Consider the following 21,316-nt stretch of genomic DNA (forward strand, 5'->3'; position numbering starts at 1 on the left):
TAAGAGTTTATTTGATTAAAAATAAAAAGTTAAGAGATTATTGGATTCAAAATAAAAATGTAAGAGTTTAATTGAGAGTAATAAAAATATAAGAATTTACTTGAATTTTTTAAGTAGTTTTAATTTTTTTATAAATATTATATCTATTAAAAATATATAAAATGATACTACTAAATCCACTAATTTCAAATAATAAAAAGATAATTTTATTTTAAATGAAATAATAAAAAGATTTATATGTAATGTAATCTCGATATATACATATCGATATATATACATATATCGATAAATACATTCCAACTTAGCGAAAGACCAAAAAAAAAAAAAAAAGAGAAACACGGAAAGGCAGTTTGAAAATCAATGCGCCACGGTCCAACAGATTGACCCACTGCCGTCAGATCAAACTAAAGGGTCGGGGTTGGAAATCTTGGCCACCCGTTTGCATGTAAAGGGAAAACAATGGGGAGAAGGGAAGGGTTTCCGACAAAACAAAGAAAACACGTTGCATTGTTTTGCTAAGAAAGAGAGAGCAGGGGACGGGAGGCAAGGCGGCGTCCTTTGTTTTCCATTTCTCCCCCTGCTTTTTCTTCTTCCTCGCGCTTCCTTCGGGGCAATTTCTCCTCTCAAATCTCTGAAGGATCGCCTTCTTCCTTTCAATAATAAGAAGCAAAACAGCTTTTGCTTTCATTTTTGAGAACCAAATCCTACATTCTTCCTTCCCGCTCTCCAAAGGTATGTAGTTTTCTCTTTTCTGTTTGGTTGCCGCCAAAATGGATGCCAGAAAGGAAACTTGTTCTTCTCTTATTTCTTTCTTGCTTTCTTTCTTTTTTTTTTTTTTAAGATTTTCCCATTTCGTAGTTCTCGAATCAAACAGGACGAGTTGTTTGTTCATGCTTTTCTGACTGATTGTTGTTTCGTTTTTTTTTCCATCTGCCTTTTCTAATCAGATCTTTGGAGAATTTTTTTTTATCTTGGTTTATTATTCGTCGAAACAACTAGTTAGCGAGATCCGTTGAGCATGGCGGCTTGTCCGTTGCAATTTTCTGGTGTGGAAACGGCTCCGTCTCATCTTTTTCCGAAGCGGAGATCTTTACCGTGCCGATCGACGTTGCCGAGTCAGCTCAATTTTGCTGCATTTGGGTCTTCCAGTTCTTCAAACTTATGTTGGAATCTAAGACATTGTTGCAACAGTAGAGGTTTTAAAGTTGGTTGCCAAGGAGGAAATGTGGATGTGATTGAAAGGAATAAGGTTGAGGAAGCAGGTTCCGGAGAAGCAGAGAATCAATTAACGTGTGTAATGAAGTTCGGTGGATCATCTGTGGCTTCCGCCGAGCGAATGCGAGAGGTTGCTGACCTTATACTTAGTTTCCCCAATGAAAGGCCAGTCATTGTTCTTTCTGCAATGGGAAAGACGACCAATAAGCTTTTGCTGGTAATCCTTATTTAATTTGGATTTTATTTGTTTTTTACTCATTAATTTTTTGGACTCTAGAACTAGAAGGTTTAACTATGAAATTGGGGTTTTTTTTCTTTTTGGTTGATTGTTAGGCTGGAGAAAAGGCAGTTAGCTGTGGTGTCACTAATGTAGATACTATTGAAGAGTTAAGCTTTATAAAAGAGCTGCATTATAGGTAAGAACAAGGGCAATAGTTTTTTATTCACTTCTTTGCTTTGAGTTGTAAAAGTAAGGAGTTTTAATGTAAATTTATTATCTCTTATATTCAATTTTAATACCCAGGACGGCAGATGAGCTTGGAGTGGACAGGTCTATTGTTGATGGTGAGTTTATAATCTGCTCGTAAGATCAATTCTTCGATCTTTCTAACCTCAAGAAACTTTTTGCTTCGTTCACTTTATCATCATATCTCCTCTTCTTGTCTTTTACTGTAAGCTTGCTTACGCTGGTTGCTGTCTTTCCTTTTTTACATAAAAACCCTTTTTGCAGGACACCTAGAAGAATTGGAGCAGCTCTTAAAGGGGATTGCTATGATGAAAGAGTTAACACTACGAACCAAGGACTATTTAGTTTCATTTGGCGAGTGCATGTCTACGAGGATTTTTGCAGCATATTTGAATAAAATTGGTGTTAAGGCCCGTCAAGTATGTTTCTTTGTTTTCTTTCTTCCTATATCCAAATTTATATGTTGTTGGTCTGGCTGCTAGGTAATTTAACCACTTGTTTAGCTTTCATCAAGAAAACTATTTTGGACTTCTTTTTTCAATAAAACATTCCTAAGAATATCTTTGTGGTTCAAAATACAAATCAGCATTCATTACGATACTTAATTTCTGCTTGCTTCATTTTTTATCATGATTGATACAATGTACTGTATTCTCCGTGTTTCCTCACAGCCACCGTCATAAGTAGTGCAAATTATGACTCAGTATCCTGTTTTGCAGTATGATGCCTTCGAAATTGGTTTCATTACCACTGATGACTTCACCAATGCAGATATTCTGGAAGCAACTTACCCAGCTGTTGCAAAAGGGTTAAATGATGATTGGATCAGTGATCCTGCAATCCCAATTGTCACTGGTTTCCTTGGAAAGGTATAACAGCTGCTGGTATTTTTTTGAAATGATTTCATTTTTAAACAAGAGTCTTTGGGGTTTGATAATCTTTATATCTTGTTACCTTCTGATTGTAGGGCTGGAGATCTTGTGCAATTACTACATTAGGTAGGGGTGGGAGTGATTTGACAGCCACAACCATCGGAAAAGCATTGGGGCTGCGAGAAATTCAGGTCAGTGCATATGTTCAAGGCCTGAACGTGTATAAGTCATAAACCTGCTGAGGCACAAACGTAGCCCATGCCAGTTTTTCTCATCTGTTGCTGATGTGGGTAGTACCTTTTTCTTAATCAACAAGCATCTATATGTGTAAATGTATGGCGGACCAAAAGTTGTAACTAAAACAAATACTCACAGTCTTATACCCTGTTTCCAGCGTGATGTACCTTTTTTTTGCTTGAACAAGGTATAACAATATTCTTTTATTCATTACAGGTATGGAAAGATGTTGATGGAGTTTTGACCTGTGATCCTAACATATATGCACGTGCAGAACCTGTCCCATATCTGACATTTGAAGAGGCTTCTGAACTTGCTTATTTTGGTGCTCAGGTATTATATCCATATGCTGCTGTTGTTTTCCTCTCCTTGTGTCTTTTTTATTAACTATCAAGTGCTCCCTCTGATAAACAATACATATATGCATGTGAGTGTGTGTGTGTGTATGCCTTTGGGTGCAATTATCATTTAAATGATATAAGCATGGCTAACTGAGTGAAATTTGGATGTTTGTCTTGCCCTTCTTCAGGTTCTGCATCCACAATCCATGAGACCAGCTAGAGAGGGTGATATTCCTGTTAGGGTTAAAAATTCTTACAATCCTAATGCTCCTGGAACTCTTATCACCAGGGATAGAGATTTGAGTAAGGTTTGTGCAGCTAATTGCTTGCATAGTGTTCTTTAATGAAATTTGAACTGTTTTAATCATTCTTTTGAGTACTTGCAGGCAGTACTCACCAGCATTGTTTTGAAACGGAATGTGACCATGTTGGATATTGTCAGCACACGCATGCTTGGTCAATTTGGCTTTCTTGCAAAGGTTGGAAGGCCATGTCCTAATTTTAATAATGCTCTTTGTTCACTTGGTTTTTCTATTATGCAATTGATTTGTATTTTTTTATCTGTCCAGGTATTTTCGATCTTCGAAGATTTAGGTATCTCAGTAGATGTTGTAGCTACTAGTGAAGTCAGTATTTCCTTGACCTTGGATCCATCAAAACTTTGGAGCCGAGAGTTAATTCAGCAGGCAAGAATATGATACCATTCTTCATGCTTTAACTGATAATATCATGTGCAAGTTTTATACTTGATCTGCAGAAGGATTCTGAACGATGTCCAATGTTTTATATTTTCTCTTGACAGGAACTTGACCATGTTGTCGAAGAACTTGAGAAAATTGCTGTTGTCGATCTGCTTCAGCATAGATCCATCATTTCTCTCATTGGGAACTTCCAGAGGTCCTCACTTGTATTGGAGAAGGTATTGACTGCATTATCTTCTCTCATATTGCTTACAAACCAGCGTAAAACTTTTAAATCATCTTCTAATTTGATTTGAAGAGACTCAGAGTAACCAAGCATGGGGCTTGTCTTTAATGAAAGTTCCAAGGTTGCATTATCACTGCATTGGATGTCAATCTTGTTTATGAATCTATTATTTTGGTATTCATTGTTAGTTGAATATTGTGGCAGGCATTTCGTGTTCTTAGGACCAATGGCGTCAATGTTCAAATGATCTCTCAGGGTGCATCTAAGGTCTTTCCTCCACAACTCTATTTCTCTTTCATTTTGACTTTGCATGGTATGATATTAATTACGTATGTTGCATCACTCTCATTACCATCCGAACCCTAGCTTGCGCCTGTAAGCATAATTAAAATTGACAATTACATATGTTTAGTGCCCTGAAGCTGCCACTTTCTTTCAGAGGACTTTCTCAAAGCACCATTCCATGTAACCCACCTTTATATGAAACTAGATATCGGTTCCACTGGGCTGCCACTCTAAATACAATAGACTTACTGAAAACACCATTCCATCTAAAGCATGGGATGTTTTTGTACCCATTTAACTCAACTTCTGGTTTTACTTCTTAGGTTAATATATCCTTGATTGTACACGACGATGAAGCAGAGCAGTGTGTCAGGGCTCTTCATTCAGCATTCTTTGAAAGTGATCTCGCTGAATTACATCAATATGGTTCTGCAAATGGTTCTGCAAATGGTTCTGCCAATTGATGAGAAAGTTAGAGTATTCTTGATATGAATTCATTTTGATTTAATAAGCTTAGGAGTTTTATTCTTGCCCTAAGATGTAACACTAGAAGTGCAGGGTCACGTAGCTGGTAATGGATGATTTTACTATTTGCCCGATATTGCTAAGTTTTCCATATGAATTTAATGAAAAAAAGTTTGCCCTTTGTTCCATCTCGATGCCTTTAAGACATGGAGGGATCGAGGATCAGAATTTTTATGAAATATTGATATGGAAGGTGATATCGGGATTGGAACTTTAACTAAGATTCCTTGGATGTTAAGTCTTGTGTATAGAAAGATTAAGCAAGTTTAACTTTAAATATTTATGAATAATGCAGAATCGAAAGTAATTAAACTTGAAGAAAAGAATTTTGGAGAAAAATAATTATATTATTCTCAACAGAAAAATGAAGATCTATGATCTTAAGCAAATAAGTTAAATTGTTAGAACAGTTGAATTATTGATTACTTGGGCAATTTGATTTATAGCCTTTCCTTAATACATAAGGGTGTAATTTTTTATTATAGTTTTTCTTAATCTTAAAATAACTCTTCTGTTATTGTTTAGTATAAATAGAGTAGTTAACAAGAAATTTAAATAAAATAAATGTTGTATATTTAGGTTAAATACCATTAGCCTAAAGTCTTAATAGAAGTAAAATAAATAATAATAATAATAATACACAAGAATTTTAGTATTAATCAAACTTTTTTTATGCAAACAGTTCTCTTGTAATTGGATTCCTTATGTAAATCTTCCTTACGGGCAACTTTTTTGCACTTGGCCCATAATCCTGTGAGATTGGGTGGCGTGATGTATTTATGGTTTGATGAAATGCAACCCAATGCGTCATGGCCCTTGGGTTTGCATGTGTGGGGCATCTAGAAATCCTCAATCGATAGTGACCTGATGCTAGTTGTGTCAATGGGTCCCCAAGTGATGTCACTTTAGACTCAAGTTGTGCCTTTGGGCAATTTGCGACACAAGTGTGTATTGTTGGTATGAGCCTTCTATCATGCTAAACTAGTCTTGAGATCGTGGACCATGGCATTCTCTCACACTCAATTTAAGCAATGCGTTTTTTGCCTTGTGGTCTCTTTCCACAACCAGTTTTAAGTGTGTTCTGCATGAGTGTTGTGGGTTCGTTTGAAATAACCCCTCATTCGCTATCTCGAGAGCACTTTCAAGTCCGAATGTGTTCTAACATGTGGATGTCTAGCTTGTGGTTGGCTTATGACATCCAAGTACATGGCTCCCATGTGCATGGTCTCTTCGTTTGCGGCACACATAGGATACAAGGGGTTTGAACTTGACATCTAGATTGTCAATCTAGTGCTAAAGCTCCATTGTTCAAATTGCTTAGTTTGGAAGTCACATCGTGCAACTTCCTAGCATTTGTCAGCTACAAGTGCAACTCTTTGTTCGAGACCTCTAACAACCTCTATCAATTGTCATTGTTGCTGTTGCATAAATGCCATTAATTCATCTAGCCCCACATTGCGACGAATTAAGTTGTTCACCTGTTTTGCAATTCCTTGTGAAGCTCATTGCTATCTGGCTCTAGCGGATCTATACTGTTTTTGACATATTCGAAGTTGCTCAACACTTCGTGGTTGATAATCGTCCCAAGGCAAGATATGCGATTATCCAGTGCTTGTAAAATTTTCTCAAACTGGTAATGCTCTGCGACACTTGTGTGTGTTGTTTTTATGTTTGTAATGATCACATTATCTTGAACCAAGGCATTTAAGCGCGATGTGGTCTGGTCACTAATTGATGTCATTTCATTTTCAAAACTCTTCTATCTTTTCCTAACTTTCAGGATGGCTTTGATTTAAAATAAATTTCTACTTCTTTGTTGGTGCCTTAGGGTTTGATAATTTACCTTAAACCAATTTTTCCTAAAAAATTAGGACTTCCCTAAATATTTTTGGTAAACTTGGCAATTTTGAACATGACACGATAACACACGAGGTTAAACAGGTTTGAGTTTAATTTTATCGTGTTTCGTGTTTTGATTGTGTTAGACATGAGTAACATATTTAAAACACGTTTAATTAATTGTGGTAACCATGTTATCGTGTTTAAATGTGTATACATGATACGTTTATCAATCCATTAAAATTAGTAGTTAAGTACTATTTTAGCTTTACTTATATAATTTTAAACAATTATTTTAAAAGGTTTTTTGAATTTCTTAAGGATAATGATGTAATAATGCCTAAACCATAATTTTTCCTTTTGCTTTGTTTTCACTTGGGTCGTTTCTGTTGCATGACAAACCCTTTTCTTCCCTTCTTTAGTTTTTCATTTTTCCCCATTCTACTTTTTCACTAATTTCACTAATTAGTTTATTGTTTATTCTATTCTTCTACTTCCTATCTGATTATTTCACTCATATTCCAAAAAAAAAACCCTAAAAAGTCTAACCTTAAAAGCCTTTTTCTCCAATTTGGCGGTGTTGGTTGTGTTGGTTTTGAGAGACATACTTGAGGTAAGAATCCTAAACCCATTAGTTTGATTCCTTTCGTGATTCCATTGCCTAAACCTAACAATTGATATCAAGTTTATTTCAATGTAGAACACATATATATTCTCTCACATAAGTAGGAACGAATATAAGAGAATAACTCAAAAGAAGTAATATAACATCTCACAAATCAATTTCTTTCTTTTAGGCATTTCAGTTTTCCTAAATCTGTCTTATGGAGAATCATGAAATAGACAATATTTTATTTAAAACCATATGGTGGATCTTGATATGACTCTTTTATCACATTTAGAATACTAGTTGACATTTGTTGGCTGTAACTTGTTGCAACAAGTCTCTCGCCTTTATCAAGGCTAGACTCTTACATTGGCATCTTGAAATTCTACTGATGTAAACGCATAGTGGTTTTGCCTTTTATTTTTTTTTTAAAAAAAATTGATTGTATGTTGGTGATATTTAGGTTGCTTGATGATTGAAACTTATATTCAATTACAAGCTTAGTGATAGAGCTTCGGCAAATCTATCCTAATGGCAGTAGCAACGCCATTTCAAAAAAAATTTTCAATTTATTTAAACAAAGTTATTGTCTACTTTTGAAGTGAATTATGTTTCTAATTTTGTTGTGCACATTGTTCTATTTATTGTCTAGATTCGACAATGTCAAACTTAATATATATATATATATATATAAAGTTTTCTGATGTTATTTATGTTGTTGATGTTTGTATATGAAATTTTACAATATGAATATTTCTGCTGAATCAAATATTCATTTTGTGGAAGAATTTGATGAATGTGTACAGATTGATGAGGTAGGATATACATATGAAAGGAAGCCATACCAACACAAAAAACGAAAGTTAACTTCAAAGGTTTCGGCATTCTTTGAACGTTTGTCGAAAAAACACTCAAGTGATGGAAAACCAAAAGCGAAGTGCAAGCTCAGTGGGTATGTCTTGAATTGTGAAAGCAATGTCTGATAAAATTCTACTACACAAGTATATGTATAGAATAAATAATATATAAGCAAGCAGAGTATCGATCTCACAGAGAATTGATATAAAATTTTACTAAGTATTAAAATTAGAACAATTTAGTTTTATTCAAATAATTAAAATCTGAATTCAAATTAAACTTAAAATTACTCAACTAAAACTAATTTAATGAAAAATTAAAGCAACAAAATAATGTGGTAAAATGCAAATAAAAGAAGCCTAGGATTATAATATCCCTCACATTTCATCTAAATTTTACCTTTCTTCCTTAACTTATTTTAATGAGTTGAATTGCTAACCTAGAATCCTCAATTACTTACAAGGGTCTACCTACTTATTTTATAAAAATATCTATTTTAACCAAAATACTATATCCCTATCTGAATTGAAATTAAAATAGACTCATTAAGTTCAAGTTTTAATTTGGCTACATATGACCTGTAGGTATATATCTATCTTATACGCAAATCAATTAATATAATCATATGCTATCTCAATTTTAGTCTACACTAAGCTCTCTTTTCCAAGTTTGTTTAAATTTTTAAATCAATTTAATTAGTGATCAGGCAATTACAAGTATTGAGAACAAATGGAATAAACAATTCAAATCTCATTAAAGATAAGCAAAGAGGAATTAAAAGTTTAGATTACATAAGAGTTCAATTACAATCCTAGAAAAATAATTTAGTTCATAATATCTAATAAAAACTTCATCCAAAGAAAATTAGCCATTAATCTAAGTCAAAGAAAATAAGAAAAACACAAAAGTTGAGAGAGAAAACTAATAGTTGAAGCTTTGAGATCTTGATTCTCCCTCTAATTTTCTTGTTTTCTTGCTTTGTTTTTAGCTTTTTTTCTTTAGAGAAATTACTGGCTGCCTCATCCTAGAAACCTCTAAAAAAGCTCCTTAAATAGCCTTCAAAAGCCCTAACTTTCAAAATCCAATAAGCTTGTTAATTTTGAAAAATACGTTGAGTGCTGTAGCTCTCATTTTCCAGAGTAGCGTCTCTCAAAGGTTTTGCTTAATTTTGTTTTTCTAGTGCATTATTTTCAATTTGATAAAGATTTTGACCACTTTTTGATCAAAATTGGGTAAAGTGGTAAGCATCAAAGTTGTAGCCCTGCTCTTAGCCTTCTAATGGTTCAAAAATCATGTCATTTGGACTTTTGTAGTGAGAGATATGCTTGAAAAATCAAAATATATGCAAACAGAGTACCAGTCCATTATGCAACTTTCTTCAACAATTGAAATTATTTTTGATCCTACTCCTACAAAAACATAAAAGTAAATATAAATAACATAAAAGTAACATTATTAACTTAAAATAAATATTTAAATATAAATTAAACTAAACGACTAAAATAAATAAAAACACCTAAATCCGCTCTTAAATCTAGTCTAACTTAGACTACTTAGGTATTTAATCTCTCATTAAATATATGTATTTGATGCACACATCAAGCAACTATCGGATAGGTAATTTGAAACATCATAATGAAAATTGTATTAGGAAAGACACATGTGATATAGGTCACATGATTTTTTCAAAGCAACATAATTCAATGTTAATGAAATTTTCAAAGTTTGATCTTGAAAAGTTTCGTGAATCAGTGACAGTTGCAATTGTGATGCATAATCTACCTTTATCATTTGTGGATTATACTGGAATTAGGTTTATGTTATCTTATTTGAGTGAGGATATTGTTATGATCTTTTGGAACACTGTTAAAGCTGATATAATTAAGATGTATAAAAGAAAAAGATGCAAGATATAATACTTGTTTCAAGAATCACCGAGTAGGATTGACTTAACTTCTGATTTGTGGACTTTTATTGTTACTGATAGGTATATTTGTCTTACTGCTTATTTTGTTGACAAAAATTAAGTTCTATAGAAAAGAATTTTGAATTTTTCCTTTATGCCACCTCTACACAATGGTAATTTTTTTTAATTTTTGAAATATTATTTTTATGAAAATTTAATATTTTTGTTATTTTTTATTTTAATATTTTTTAACTATTTTGTTTTTATTAATTAGGAGTTTAACAATTTTCAAAGTGAGTTTGGGGCTGCCAAGAACAAATCTCAACTAGAGTAATATTTAGATGAACAAAGTATTGAAACGACAATAGAATTGGATATTTTACAATTTTGGAAGACAAATCAGTTTCATTGTCGTGAGCTTTCTGCCATGGCTTTAGATATCTTGACCATTGCTACATCGGTTGTGGCTTTTGAATTTTTTTTTAGTGTTGATGGTAGAGTTCTTAATCAATATCTGAGCTCACTTAAATCAAATATTGTGGAGGCAATTTTATGTTGTAAGGATTGGCTATTTAGAGAAATTGATAATATATTCTTTCATTTATTTTTGGTTATGTTTCTTGTGTTTAAATGCATGATTAAAATAAGTTTACTTTATTTACATGTTTTTAATAATATATTTTTTATATTGTAGCATCTGTAGAAACAAAAGTGAACAATCTTATCGCGGATGTCATAAATTTAGATATTAGTAAAAAAGAACTGACATCAGCCAAATGCTTTAATACTGTTAATGTCAATTAATCATCAATGAAAGGTAATGTTTTAAACCAAATTTTAAATTTTATTTAACTTTTTTTTTTATTTTGACCTAATGTTATTAATATATTGTTTCCATTTCATTATTAGGTTTTGTGACACTGAAATGATGTGACATTGGCGAGCAAATTTTCAATTTTGATTTGGAAGTTTGAAATTGTTCATGGTTAATGATGTGGTTAACGATATTTATTTAATTATGATTGAAAATTACGGATTATTTTAGATGTTACCAGTATTTTAAGGTTAGATGTTAATGATGGATTTTATTAGTATGATAATGAATTTTATGTATGCTATTTATATTAAATTTTATTATGTTTGATGTTATTGTTGTTTTATCATAATTGTTTTTATAATTATTGATTTTAAATTTAAATAGTAAAATTATATTTAATTATAAATATTTTTATTTAATTGTGTTAAACGTGTTAGAAAAAATTATGTTTAATTATATTTATTAATCTTATTGTATCGTATAAAAAATATCAGCACGTTTAATAAACGTGTTAGTCGTTTAAAACTGAAAACGAATTCAATTGATTTTGATGAATTTATTCGTTTAAAATCGATTAATATTAGTCCGTAATTATCAGCTTCAACGAAAACTTTGGAAGGAGAAGCCCAATTTACATCTCCAACTAAATAAGGCCTTACTAGGCCCAGTTTTTGGGTTCAGGCTTTCACTGGGCAAATTTTTGAGTCAGTCTTTCACGGGCTTAAGGTGAGTCACCACACAGCCCAATTAAGTTCTTTTAAGAGGGTCGAGCTCTTTTGTTCTTACTTTCATGGAGCTTCACCTAAAGCCCCAGCAAACTTTCCAGCTATATAACACACAAACCTCGTGGATTGCAAGTCCTTTGAGCCTTAGGGTTGGTTCACAGAGCCTGGTTCGGAGCTTATGGCTTGCACAATAGATTTCCGCCGCCTAGATGAAGGCTTCGGCGGCAAAACTTACAAGCGAAAGCGCCAAGAATCGCAAATCACTGCCAGCAGCAACGATGATGCTGCTGCCGCCGCGGCTACGTCCATGGACGTCGACGATTCTTGTCCCCCACCCGCGAAGCGCTCTGCGTTGCCTTCCTCTGACGACCCCGACAAACCCACCTTCGGTCGACCGACCTACGACGGCGTGATTGCGGGAAAGTTGTCGGGTCGGAACTGGAAGCAGCCACGAAAGCAGCGTGCTTCCGCGAAGCACGTGAGTGTAAAGCGGACGACTTTGGAGGAAAGAGAGAGGCAGAAGGAGATAAAGAGAGCTTACAAGGAGAGGATGAATGAGCTGAAGGAAGAGATTAGGCAAAACAAGATTGAGAAGAGAAAGAAGAGAGAGGAGAGGGAGAAGAAGAAGAAAGAGAACATTTTGAGGTCTGGGACTAAGTTTCAGAAGATTACCAATCCCAATACTTTGAAGAAGATTGCCAAGTCTAAGCAGAAGAAGTTGCTTCAAGTTGTCCCTGATGAATTTGTTAACAAGAACAAGAAGTAAAAAAACCTTTGTTGGGTTCAATTTTGGATTTCTTTATGTTACATGTACTTGTGTTTTGTTTCTTTTTGTCGACAGAAGTTATCCTTTATCTAGGAATGAAATCTAATGTAGTAAAATTTTCTGCTTGCTTTTTATCTTTTTCTACTTTCTGGGTCTTTCTTCTGAAGATGAGATTAATGAATATCTTGTGGATTGCAATTGGATTATGACTTCTGGGTTTGTGATAGAGTAGGTAAATGGGAGTGGAGTTTGAATAAGATTATGTTTTTCCAGGATGTTGGAAGCTTAACTAAAACTCAATGTGTTCATTGTTTTTCATTTGAGAATCTGGATTTGGGGTTTGGTTTATATGACATTGCAAAATTTGATGAATCCCCATTTCAGCTACAAACCTTTGCTATCTCTGATTTAATAATTATAAGGCTTTTTTTTTTCTGCTTTTTAAGTATAATTTGGTATATACTTTATTCTCAAGAGTACATGGAAGCTGTTCCTTGAGTAGGTAAACTGGGAGTGGGGTTGGAATAAGATTATGTTTTTCCAGGAAGTTGAACCTTAGTTGAAATACTCAATGTGTTCAATGTTTTTCATTTGAGAATCTGGTGGTTTTCATCAATGATTTGGGTTTTAGTGTATATGAAAGTCCAAAATTTGATGAATACCCTTTTCAGCTACAAACATTTGCTATCTATGATTTAATGATTCTATGGATTTTGTTTTTTTAAAGTATAATTTGGTATACTTTATGCTCAAGAGTACATTTCAAATTATCTCATATGCAATGCCATAGTTTGTAGAAGAGAAGGAAAATGCAATATTACAGTATACAAACTTAAGACTTTAATCTGTAAGAGACATCCCTGAGAAGTGGTCTGAATTTTAGAAAATACTTAAAAACTGAACAAAGAATTGCTGAAGGCCACAGTTTGTGAAGAGATAATCAAAAACCTTCATCAGAATCAAGATGGAATAAAAGAGCAAGAACTCTAAATTGATACCCCAGTTTCAGTTAGAGATGAGTTTCTTTTGTTTTTGATGAAGGGCATAAAGCTGGTTTCATAGCTTCAATTTTCAGACCATTAAAATAAATTTCCCAGGAAGAAGCAACCAAGAAGAAACAAAACATTTTTTGTTGATTTGTTCTACCCTGCAAGCATGAATCAACTAAGAAGCAAAATCATCTGGGTCTGACAGCTAAAGAAACTTTCCAGATGACCTTCGGGCCCAAAAAGAACTAGTTTATAAGGATAAAATCAAAGCCCAGAATTACTAAGGGCAAAAGGGTGTACTACAAAAACAGAGCTCTTCGAAAGTTCACTCTCTGCAACCCTGCACCGAGCAACCGCCCTTTTTTCTTTCTCTTTCTAGCTCCTTGTCCTTTGAATCATCGATAATTACTCATTTGTAGCTGCAATAGCAGTGTGGAAGGAGGTAGATTTTTATTCTTTTACTTGCTTTTTCCGGTTCTCTTCTTGTTCCATCTGTTACTAAAACTTTGTGTTGCTCTTGTTATTTTCGATGAAAGCAATCAGACTCTGTTCAATCACTGCAAAATCGAATTGGGTAAGGGAACAAAGACAAGATGTTTGGGAGTGCGATTCGATATTTTTCGACAAAACCCAAGCCGAAAATGAAGCCAATCGAGCTCAAAACGCCACCAGAGCAAACGCAGACCATAACCAGAGTTATCTTCGACATTCTCAAGGAGCATGGCCCCCTCACTGTAGGTGATACTTGGGAACGGGTCAAGGTCTGTTGTTCTTGCAATTAATCTTTCATTTGCAAAATTTTAATATTGAAATTCACACCCCGTATCAAGTCATTCTGTTATTAGTATGATGTTTAAAAAGTTCATCTAACTATAACAAGAGTTGCTCTTTGTATCATGGTGATGCTGGCCTTTGACTCTTAACAGGTTTATTGATGTAAAAATGGTTTCAGGAGGTTGGATTGAGAGGGCTTACAAGCAAGAGGCATATGAAGATAGTGCTGAGATGGATGAGGGAGAGACAGAAGCTTAGGCTAATATGCAACCATGTCGGGCCTCACAAACAATTTCTGTATACAACTTGGTTCACTAAATCCAACATCGGGCAGGCAAGACCAGTGAATAATTCTTCAGCAACTAGTTTGCCTGTCAATAATTCCTCAAGTCCAAAATCGCCTTGAGGTTGCAAGAGTACTTGGCTAACAAGTCTATTCCGTGTTGACAGGCAAACTAGTTTATTCCGTATCCGGCTTATCATTAATAAAAACTCATCTTTAAAAAAAAAACAAGTCTATTCCAGATGTTTACTGTTCCTGCACCTCTGCGATACACTAATTTTGCTGCAATATTTCTAATCTGTTTCCATTTTTCATGAACAAATTCCAAGCTCGATTATGATGCTTTTGTAATCATTTCTTTACTTGCCATTTGCCAATGCCATTTAGATAGCAGCTGCTGCATGAATTACTCAGGAATGGTTGTGATATCATTATATATTCAGTCTCTCAAAATAATTATCAATACCATGGTCCCTTGTGTACACACTATGAGCCCGCCAGAGTGATCTATCTTGTACAGAGGTGAGATCGGTGCTACAACGTTATGTCAGGCCAATCAACAAGGCAATAACCTCTAAAAACTCACCAATAATCCCCACAAGAGCAGATGCCATCCTTAAAATGATGGAACCTGCTTGAATCCCTCACTGTGATTTCCCTACCAACTATTTTTGATATTACCTTGATTGCAGCATGGCAGTCTGTGCATGCCCTTAAGTTCTTCATCACCAGTATTGGCGATCCTTCAGGTGTACTAATCAGCGCAAATGCAATTGCTAGCCGCTCACTGTGGTACTTAAGAGACTCAATTTTGATTTTCTCATCAACATCGTGAAGGGCACAGCCTGTATCAGGCTTGTAACCTTCCTTTTCCATCTGTTCTGACAACATATCAATCTTTTTCCGAATTTCCTCCCTTTGGGGATGTAACATATCATTTGCTGAGAACACATGGACCTTGTGTCTTATTTCAACCCAGCTATAAGCTGGAACCTTTCTAATTCCACGGTCCCTCATTGCCTTCTTTACCTTCCCAACATTGTCCCACTGGCCGGATGCTGCATAGATATTAGACATGCTGACATATGCAGCAGCATCTCTAAGCACCTCCATTCTGAAAAGCTGGTCTGCAGCTTTCCTAGCCAGTTCTTCGTTCTTATGAATCCTACAAGAATTTAGAACCGATGACCACATAATCTCATCAGGATCAAATGGCATTTCAGCCATCAACTTCTCTGCTTCATTAAATCGTCCACTCCGGCAAAACATATCGACCATGGATGCATAATGTTCTTTCTTTGGAACAAGTTTATGGCTTTGAGTCATGGATCTGAAATATCTTAATCCTTCTTGAACAAGCCCACAATGACTGCACGCGGACAAAACACTGAGGAAGCTAACAGAATCTGGCTGGAAACCTGACTGAACCATCTTTTCAAATGAGTCAAGGGTGGCTTCACCGTCACCATTTTGAGCATAGGCTGAGATCAAGGCGTTCCAAGAGACTATATTCCTTTCAGGCATGTCCTGAAATAGTTGAATGGCGTCTTTTATGGAACCACATTTTGCATACATATCCAGAAGTCCGCTTCCTGAAAAAACATTGGACATGAAACCTGATCTGATTACAAATGAGTGAAGCTGTTTCCCCAGTGATAGTGAAGCCAAATTTGCAGATGCCTTTAAGATGCTAGCAAATGTGGCCTGGTCTGCTCTTACACCAGCTTTGTGCATCTCATTGAACAGATTCAGGCCTTCCTCATGGAATCCTTTCTGAACATAACCTGAGATCAGGGCTGTCCATGGAACAGTGCTTCTATGGGCCAGACTCCTGAATATTGTTTCAGCTTCCTCAAATCTGCCGCATTTGGCATACATGTCAACTAAAGAATTTCCAACCAGAAGTTCTGAATCAGCTGTAGTCACAATAGCTAGGGAATGAATTTGCTGCCCCATTTGCAGGTCGAGTGTATTTGCTGCTATACTCAACATGGTTGCAAATGGGAATTGCCTCTGATTAAATTGCGTAAACTGTAATTCACGAAAAAGTCTAACAGCTTTTTCATGTTCCCCAAACCACGCATAGCATGTGATGATCACATTGTAAGAAATGCCATCCAAGTTTGGCATCTCATCAAAAAATCTCCTAGCTTCAACTAGACAGTCATGCTTCGAGTAAAAATCAAGCAATGCATTCGCCACAAACACATTCCAAACAAACCCAGTCTTCACCAATAAACCATGAATTTGTTGCCCAAAGGCTAAAGCATTTAATCCAATACCTGCACTTAAAACTCCTGCAAAAGTGAAATCAGAAGGCTTGTAACCGAAATTTTGCATCTCCAGAAAAAGGGCTATTGCATCTTCATATAGACCATCTTTTGAGAACCCTGTGATCAATGCATTAATAGAAACAGAATCTCTTTCAGGCATCTCATTAAAAACCCGACAAGCCAAATCAAGGTGATTCGTTTTGCAATAAGAATCAACCATCGAATTGCAGATGATGAGACTCGACTCGTACCCCAACTTAACAACACAAGCATGAACTTGGATCAATTCCCTGTCCACACCAGCATCATTGCAACCTGATAAAAGAGTAGCGAAAGTCACATAATCAGGCTCCGTATCGCGCCTTCGCATCTCTGCAAAAAGCTTAAACGCTTCGCGGAACTGATTCTTCTGCGAGTAGCCGCCAATCAAAACGGTCCACGTAACCGCAGTCCGATCAAGCATGGCATCAAACATTTGTCTAGCCCTCAAAAGATCACCTGATTTCACATACCCCGAAATCATCATGTTGGTCGAGACAGTGTTCCTGTTTGGCATCTGGTCAAACAGTTGACGTGCCTCCCACAGGTTGCCCTGTTTGAGGAAACTTTCGACCATAAAATTGGAGCGACATGTGTTTCGATCAAAACCCGTTTTGATGCTTCGGGCGTCGACCAAAGTTTCGACATGTCGCAGCGAGTTCGGAGGTTGGGAGGGGCCAAGGGAAGCGACGTTTTTGAGTGCAATGTTCGGTCTGTATGGTCTCATTAGGAGTCCACCCAACCGCCAAAATGGCGGCATACTTCAACTCATTAAATTATTTTCTTAAAATGTACCATTATTATTAGTTAATCCCTTTTTTCAATTTAAAATAATAATAATAATAATAATTAAATTATTAATTTTAAGTCAATCGCAATAGTTACTCTTTTCTTTTATTTTTTGTGTATTTTTACGTCACATAATGATTTTTTTAGATACCGAATACTTTTCTTTTTTAATATTACAATTTGTTTGTAATTTTTTATTTTTATATAAAAATTTAAAATATTTATATTATAGAAATTTTTAAATTTTAATATAAATATATAAAAATCAAAATTTTTAATTCAAAAGTTTTCTATTTTAGTTTAAGTGAGAAAAAAATCAGCAAAGACTCACAATGGAAACTTGTTTTTACTTCACTACAATTGCTTTTACTATAACCTAGCAGTAATAACTTGCAATAATTGTTTTGTGCCAGAATTTTATTTTTGTTAGAAATAACTTGTTAGTGTTCATTTACATTTCTTTATAAATGTTCCTATTTAAAACCATTTATCAATCATATACAAATTCATCTTTTATACTTGGAATATCTAACTTGTTGATGCACAGCTTGTTACTTCAAATAAAAAAGACTAAGTATTAATTGATATGAATTTAAATAACTGATTAAAATCAATTGAATTCGATTAATTTATTTTGAATTTTTTGATTTCAGTATTAATCAATTAGATCGGATAATTTGTTAGATGATTTTGATCGATTTTTAATATTCAAAATTTACGATCGAACCATTCATAAATAATATATATTATTAATATTTTTAAAATATAAAATATTAGAATTAGTCAAATCCATTACTATTTTTTTAAAAAAAAATTGAATTAATTTGACTTTTGAAATTTTAAAATAGACCAAACACTCAGCAAAGGGCTTATCCTACTTGTTACTTATTTTTTGGGTGGCAGTTATTACATGTTAAAGCTTATAGAAGAGCATGCAGGTTTTCAAGAGAAATCATAGCCTATAGGACATAATAAATTAATAATCCTGATTAAGATGCTTTTGTCTATTAGACTATTTCTCTGTTGGCAAGACCCAAGAGTCCGGCCAGCTTGGTTATTGTACTAGGATAATATTATTATTGGCAACATATGGTATAATTTTTTCTTTAATTTCTCTTCTTCTCCATATCAAACTAGATATCATTAAGGAAATTAAGAAGCTATGCAGCCAAAGTGCAGAAAATTATATATACATATGCAATCCTTCATTAATCCTGAAAGCTGGTAACGATGTTCCTTGTGTTCCGGATATGGCTTGGTCAGTTGTTATCTAATACACTCCTCTTTGGTACTCCCGGCTGCAGAATTCTCCACCCAGATCATCGCAAGCCTCAGCACAGAAAACCCTGTGGAACAGATTAACCATGGTTAGCTCAACCTCAAATATCAATCCAAGATTTCATTCTCTGATGTGAAAAATGGTGTTTTGGTTCTTGCGAATGAGAGTAATACGTTTTTGCATCGTTGTACTCGAGATATTCTCTGTCAATCAACTCGGTTGCGGTCCTGGGAGAGTCGTTTCTGGCCTCTGGTTGTAGCTTTACTTCAGGGTATATGTCTGCCTGGCACGCATCTCCACCGATTGTCTCACATGCCTCTGCTGGAAACACACTGTCACAAGTGCAAGTCTCTTCGTGTTCAGTTAAACAACAATTGTTCCCAACTAATCTAGAAACTTATTTTTTCCAGCTATGATCTCGTACCGGTTTCCAGGTGACCAGAACAAGTGATGTTTAGTTCATCCTTGGCAGATGGTTCTAGCTAGCTCTAGCCATGCATTGTTTTTCTTTTGGTTGAATTAGTATTAATTAAGCAGCAGATGCAGCTATCCAGTTTGAATCAGTACTAAAGAAAAGAAAAAGGCTTACGAGAGCATAGAGCTGTAGTCAACTGTGGAAGTGTCGTAGGTGGTGGCGGTTGCTTTGATCGAAACGCGACGGGGAGCAATGGAGGATCCCAACCTTGTAGAGGAACTCACTTTGGAGGGAGCTGAGAAAGTAGGGAGAAAGGGTGCTGGTGCAATGCTCAAAGCTGCCTGCATGTTGGAATTTGGATAATGGTTTTGTCAAACTTGGTGGAGTATGTTTCACGGAGAGGCAAGGTTTGATCTTATAGCACAAGGTTACAGCAAGATATTTCCAACCCACTCGGGATAAGGGTTCCTTTTTACTTACTTGGCACCCTCTTAAGAGAAGGAGAAGCTTTGGCATTTTCCAATCATGTTGGAGATATTTTGAAAACTTTTAAGATATTTTCTGTGAATCTTATTCATACAATGGAAAGTATCACTCTTGGCTTGTCATGCTTCGGGAGGCATGACATTATGAAAATGAAGGAAGCTATGACTATATATCTACCAAAATACACAAAAATTAGCTTGAACGATTACTCATCTACCATACAAAGCAAAGAAGAAGCAAAATTAATTTCAACACTGTCAATCAAAATTTATGATTGGTTGATCATGATAAAAAGCAAATTAAAATCGTTTACCTTTAACCTACTTAATTATTAGCAGATAATGGGGATGATCATCAAGTTTAATGAACAGTAATATTGGAACAGCAATAAAGTTTTTTTTGTTTTTCAAATCTAAAGACACTGGATGCATATGTTCTTACGGCATGATATACAATTACTGGTGAGCTAGTGAACTGATCTTTAGTTCTGAAATATTGAAGGAGTGAACTGAAGCTGAATTATGAATGTCTGCCTTGGCATTTATTATGTAAAGAGAATCAATCTTCAAGCAACCACAACCAACTTAGCAGTGCAAGGAAACAAGCTGAAATGTGAGACACAGCAGTTAAACAAAGAAGAATTGAAGCAGCAGGAGTCCAATACTGAACAACCAATGAAGCAGCTGCAGTTCGGTGATCAAGCTGTCTATTCAGGCCAGTTATCCTCATTACAGGAATGTTATCCAATGAGGCAGCTGAAAATCAAAATTCCAGACCTTATCCACACCAACACCACATCAGAAACTCAAGCTTATTCCCCATTCATTGGAGCTGCCTAAGAGTTGAACTTTGAATCAATAGATCACAAATGATTCATATATATATATAGTTTACATCATAATCGAATCAACCCAGTTTTGAAAAGCATCTAATTCCCGTTCTTCTTTCCTTTTTAAATTACCCAAATCAAGTTCTTTTCATTTTCATGGCCAATGGTTTACTGATGAAGTACTGAGACGCGTGGAAATATAGACAAGAAATATTGGCACTGGGTTTATATATTTTAACATAATATTTGAAAAAAAAATTAAATTATTTAAATAAATTTTTATTTTTTATTAAATTAAATTAACTCATTTTAAATTAAATAATCTTTTTATAATTAATAATTAATTATTTTTAATTAAAATGTAACTGATTATTTTGTTATTTTTGATATTGATTTGAAAGTGTAAATATCAAATAATTATTTTATCATATCATGTTAACATATTACATTATATTATAATATGTTACATAAATTATACATGAATTGATATATTTTAATTAATAATAGTTAATTAAGATAATTTATTTCGTTAAAAATAAAATTACAAGTTTTTATTGAAAAAATTAAAAAAAATTATGCGAATTTTCTTCAATATTTCAAAAACTTTATTTAGGTGTTGTACCATATATTTTTTACGGTTGTACTATTGAGCAAGAACAAAAGGAAAAGAGTTTCTGCACTGCATTTTCTTGTGAACCTCCATTAAGACATATGAGAGGAGCAAGAATAAGGTCATTTTTTGGTTGATGGGTTCTGCCTTTTCTGGTTCTAATG

The 21,316-nt window shown here is 34.5% G+C and overlaps 5 protein-coding genes across 5 annotated transcripts; 3 read left to right on the forward strand and 2 right to left on the reverse strand.

Moving 5' to 3' along the window:
• The first annotated feature begins 465 nt into the window (after positions 1–465).
• On the forward strand, positions 466–4,996 carry LOC110426997 (aspartokinase 2, chloroplastic-like). Its single transcript, XM_021442353.2, has 14 exons — positions 466–732; positions 948–1,432; positions 1,549–1,631; positions 1,739–1,779; positions 1,946–2,100; positions 2,401–2,550; positions 2,649–2,744; positions 3,007–3,123; positions 3,320–3,439; positions 3,518–3,610; positions 3,701–3,817; positions 3,934–4,050; positions 4,263–4,325; positions 4,667–4,996. Exons 2-14 carry the CDS (start codon positions 1,019–1,021, stop codon positions 4,805–4,807), a joined length of 1,707 nt encoding a protein of 568 aa, XP_021298028.1. The 5' UTR covers positions 466–732; positions 948–1,018; the 3' UTR covers positions 4,808–4,996.
• Positions 4,997–11,737: 6,741 nt separating this feature from the next.
• Positions 11,738–12,592, forward strand: LOC110427003 (coiled-coil protein). Its single transcript, XM_021442359.2, has one exon. It carries the CDS (start codon positions 11,799–11,801, stop codon positions 12,384–12,386), a length of 588 nt encoding a protein of 195 aa, XP_021298034.1. The 5' UTR covers positions 11,738–11,798; the 3' UTR covers positions 12,387–12,592.
• A 909-nt stretch (positions 12,593–13,501) lies between these two features.
• On the forward strand, positions 13,502–14,794 carry LOC110427005 (thiamine-phosphate synthase). The gene is made up of 3 exons (XM_021442361.2): positions 13,502–13,817; positions 13,912–14,136; positions 14,328–14,794. Exons 2-3 carry the CDS (start codon positions 13,969–13,971, stop codon positions 14,553–14,555), a joined length of 396 nt encoding a protein of 131 aa, XP_021298036.1. The 5' UTR covers positions 13,502–13,817; positions 13,912–13,968; the 3' UTR covers positions 14,556–14,794.
• Positions 14,795–14,904: 110 nt separating this feature from the next.
• LOC110426994 (Pentatricopeptide repeat (PPR) superfamily protein) lies at positions 14,905–17,552 on the reverse strand. The gene has a single exon (XM_021442351.1). It carries the CDS (start codon positions 17,502–17,504, stop codon positions 15,015–15,017), a length of 2,490 nt encoding a protein of 829 aa, XP_021298026.1. The 5' UTR covers positions 17,505–17,552; the 3' UTR covers positions 14,905–15,014.
• Positions 17,553–18,659: 1,107 nt separating this feature from the next.
• On the reverse strand, positions 18,660–19,679 carry CCL (CCR-like protein). Its single transcript, XM_021442262.2, has 3 exons — positions 19,402–19,679; positions 18,986–19,144; positions 18,660–18,879 (listed from the first exon to the last, which is right to left on the reverse strand). The coding sequence occupies exons 1-3, from the start codon at positions 19,572–19,574 to the stop codon at positions 18,804–18,806; spliced, it is 408 nt and encodes a 135-aa protein (XP_021297937.1). The 5' UTR covers positions 19,575–19,679; the 3' UTR covers positions 18,660–18,803.
• Between the last annotated feature and the right edge of the window lie 1,637 nt (positions 19,680–21,316).

Source organism: Theobroma umbraticum, unplaced genomic scaffold (assembly GCF_002168275.2).
Source record: "Theobroma umbraticum cultivar Fairchild unplaced genomic scaffold, ASM216827v3 scaffold_239.1, whole genome shotgun sequence".
Classification (NCBI taxonomy): domain Eukaryota; kingdom Viridiplantae; phylum Streptophyta; class Magnoliopsida; order Malvales; family Malvaceae; genus Theobroma; species Theobroma umbraticum.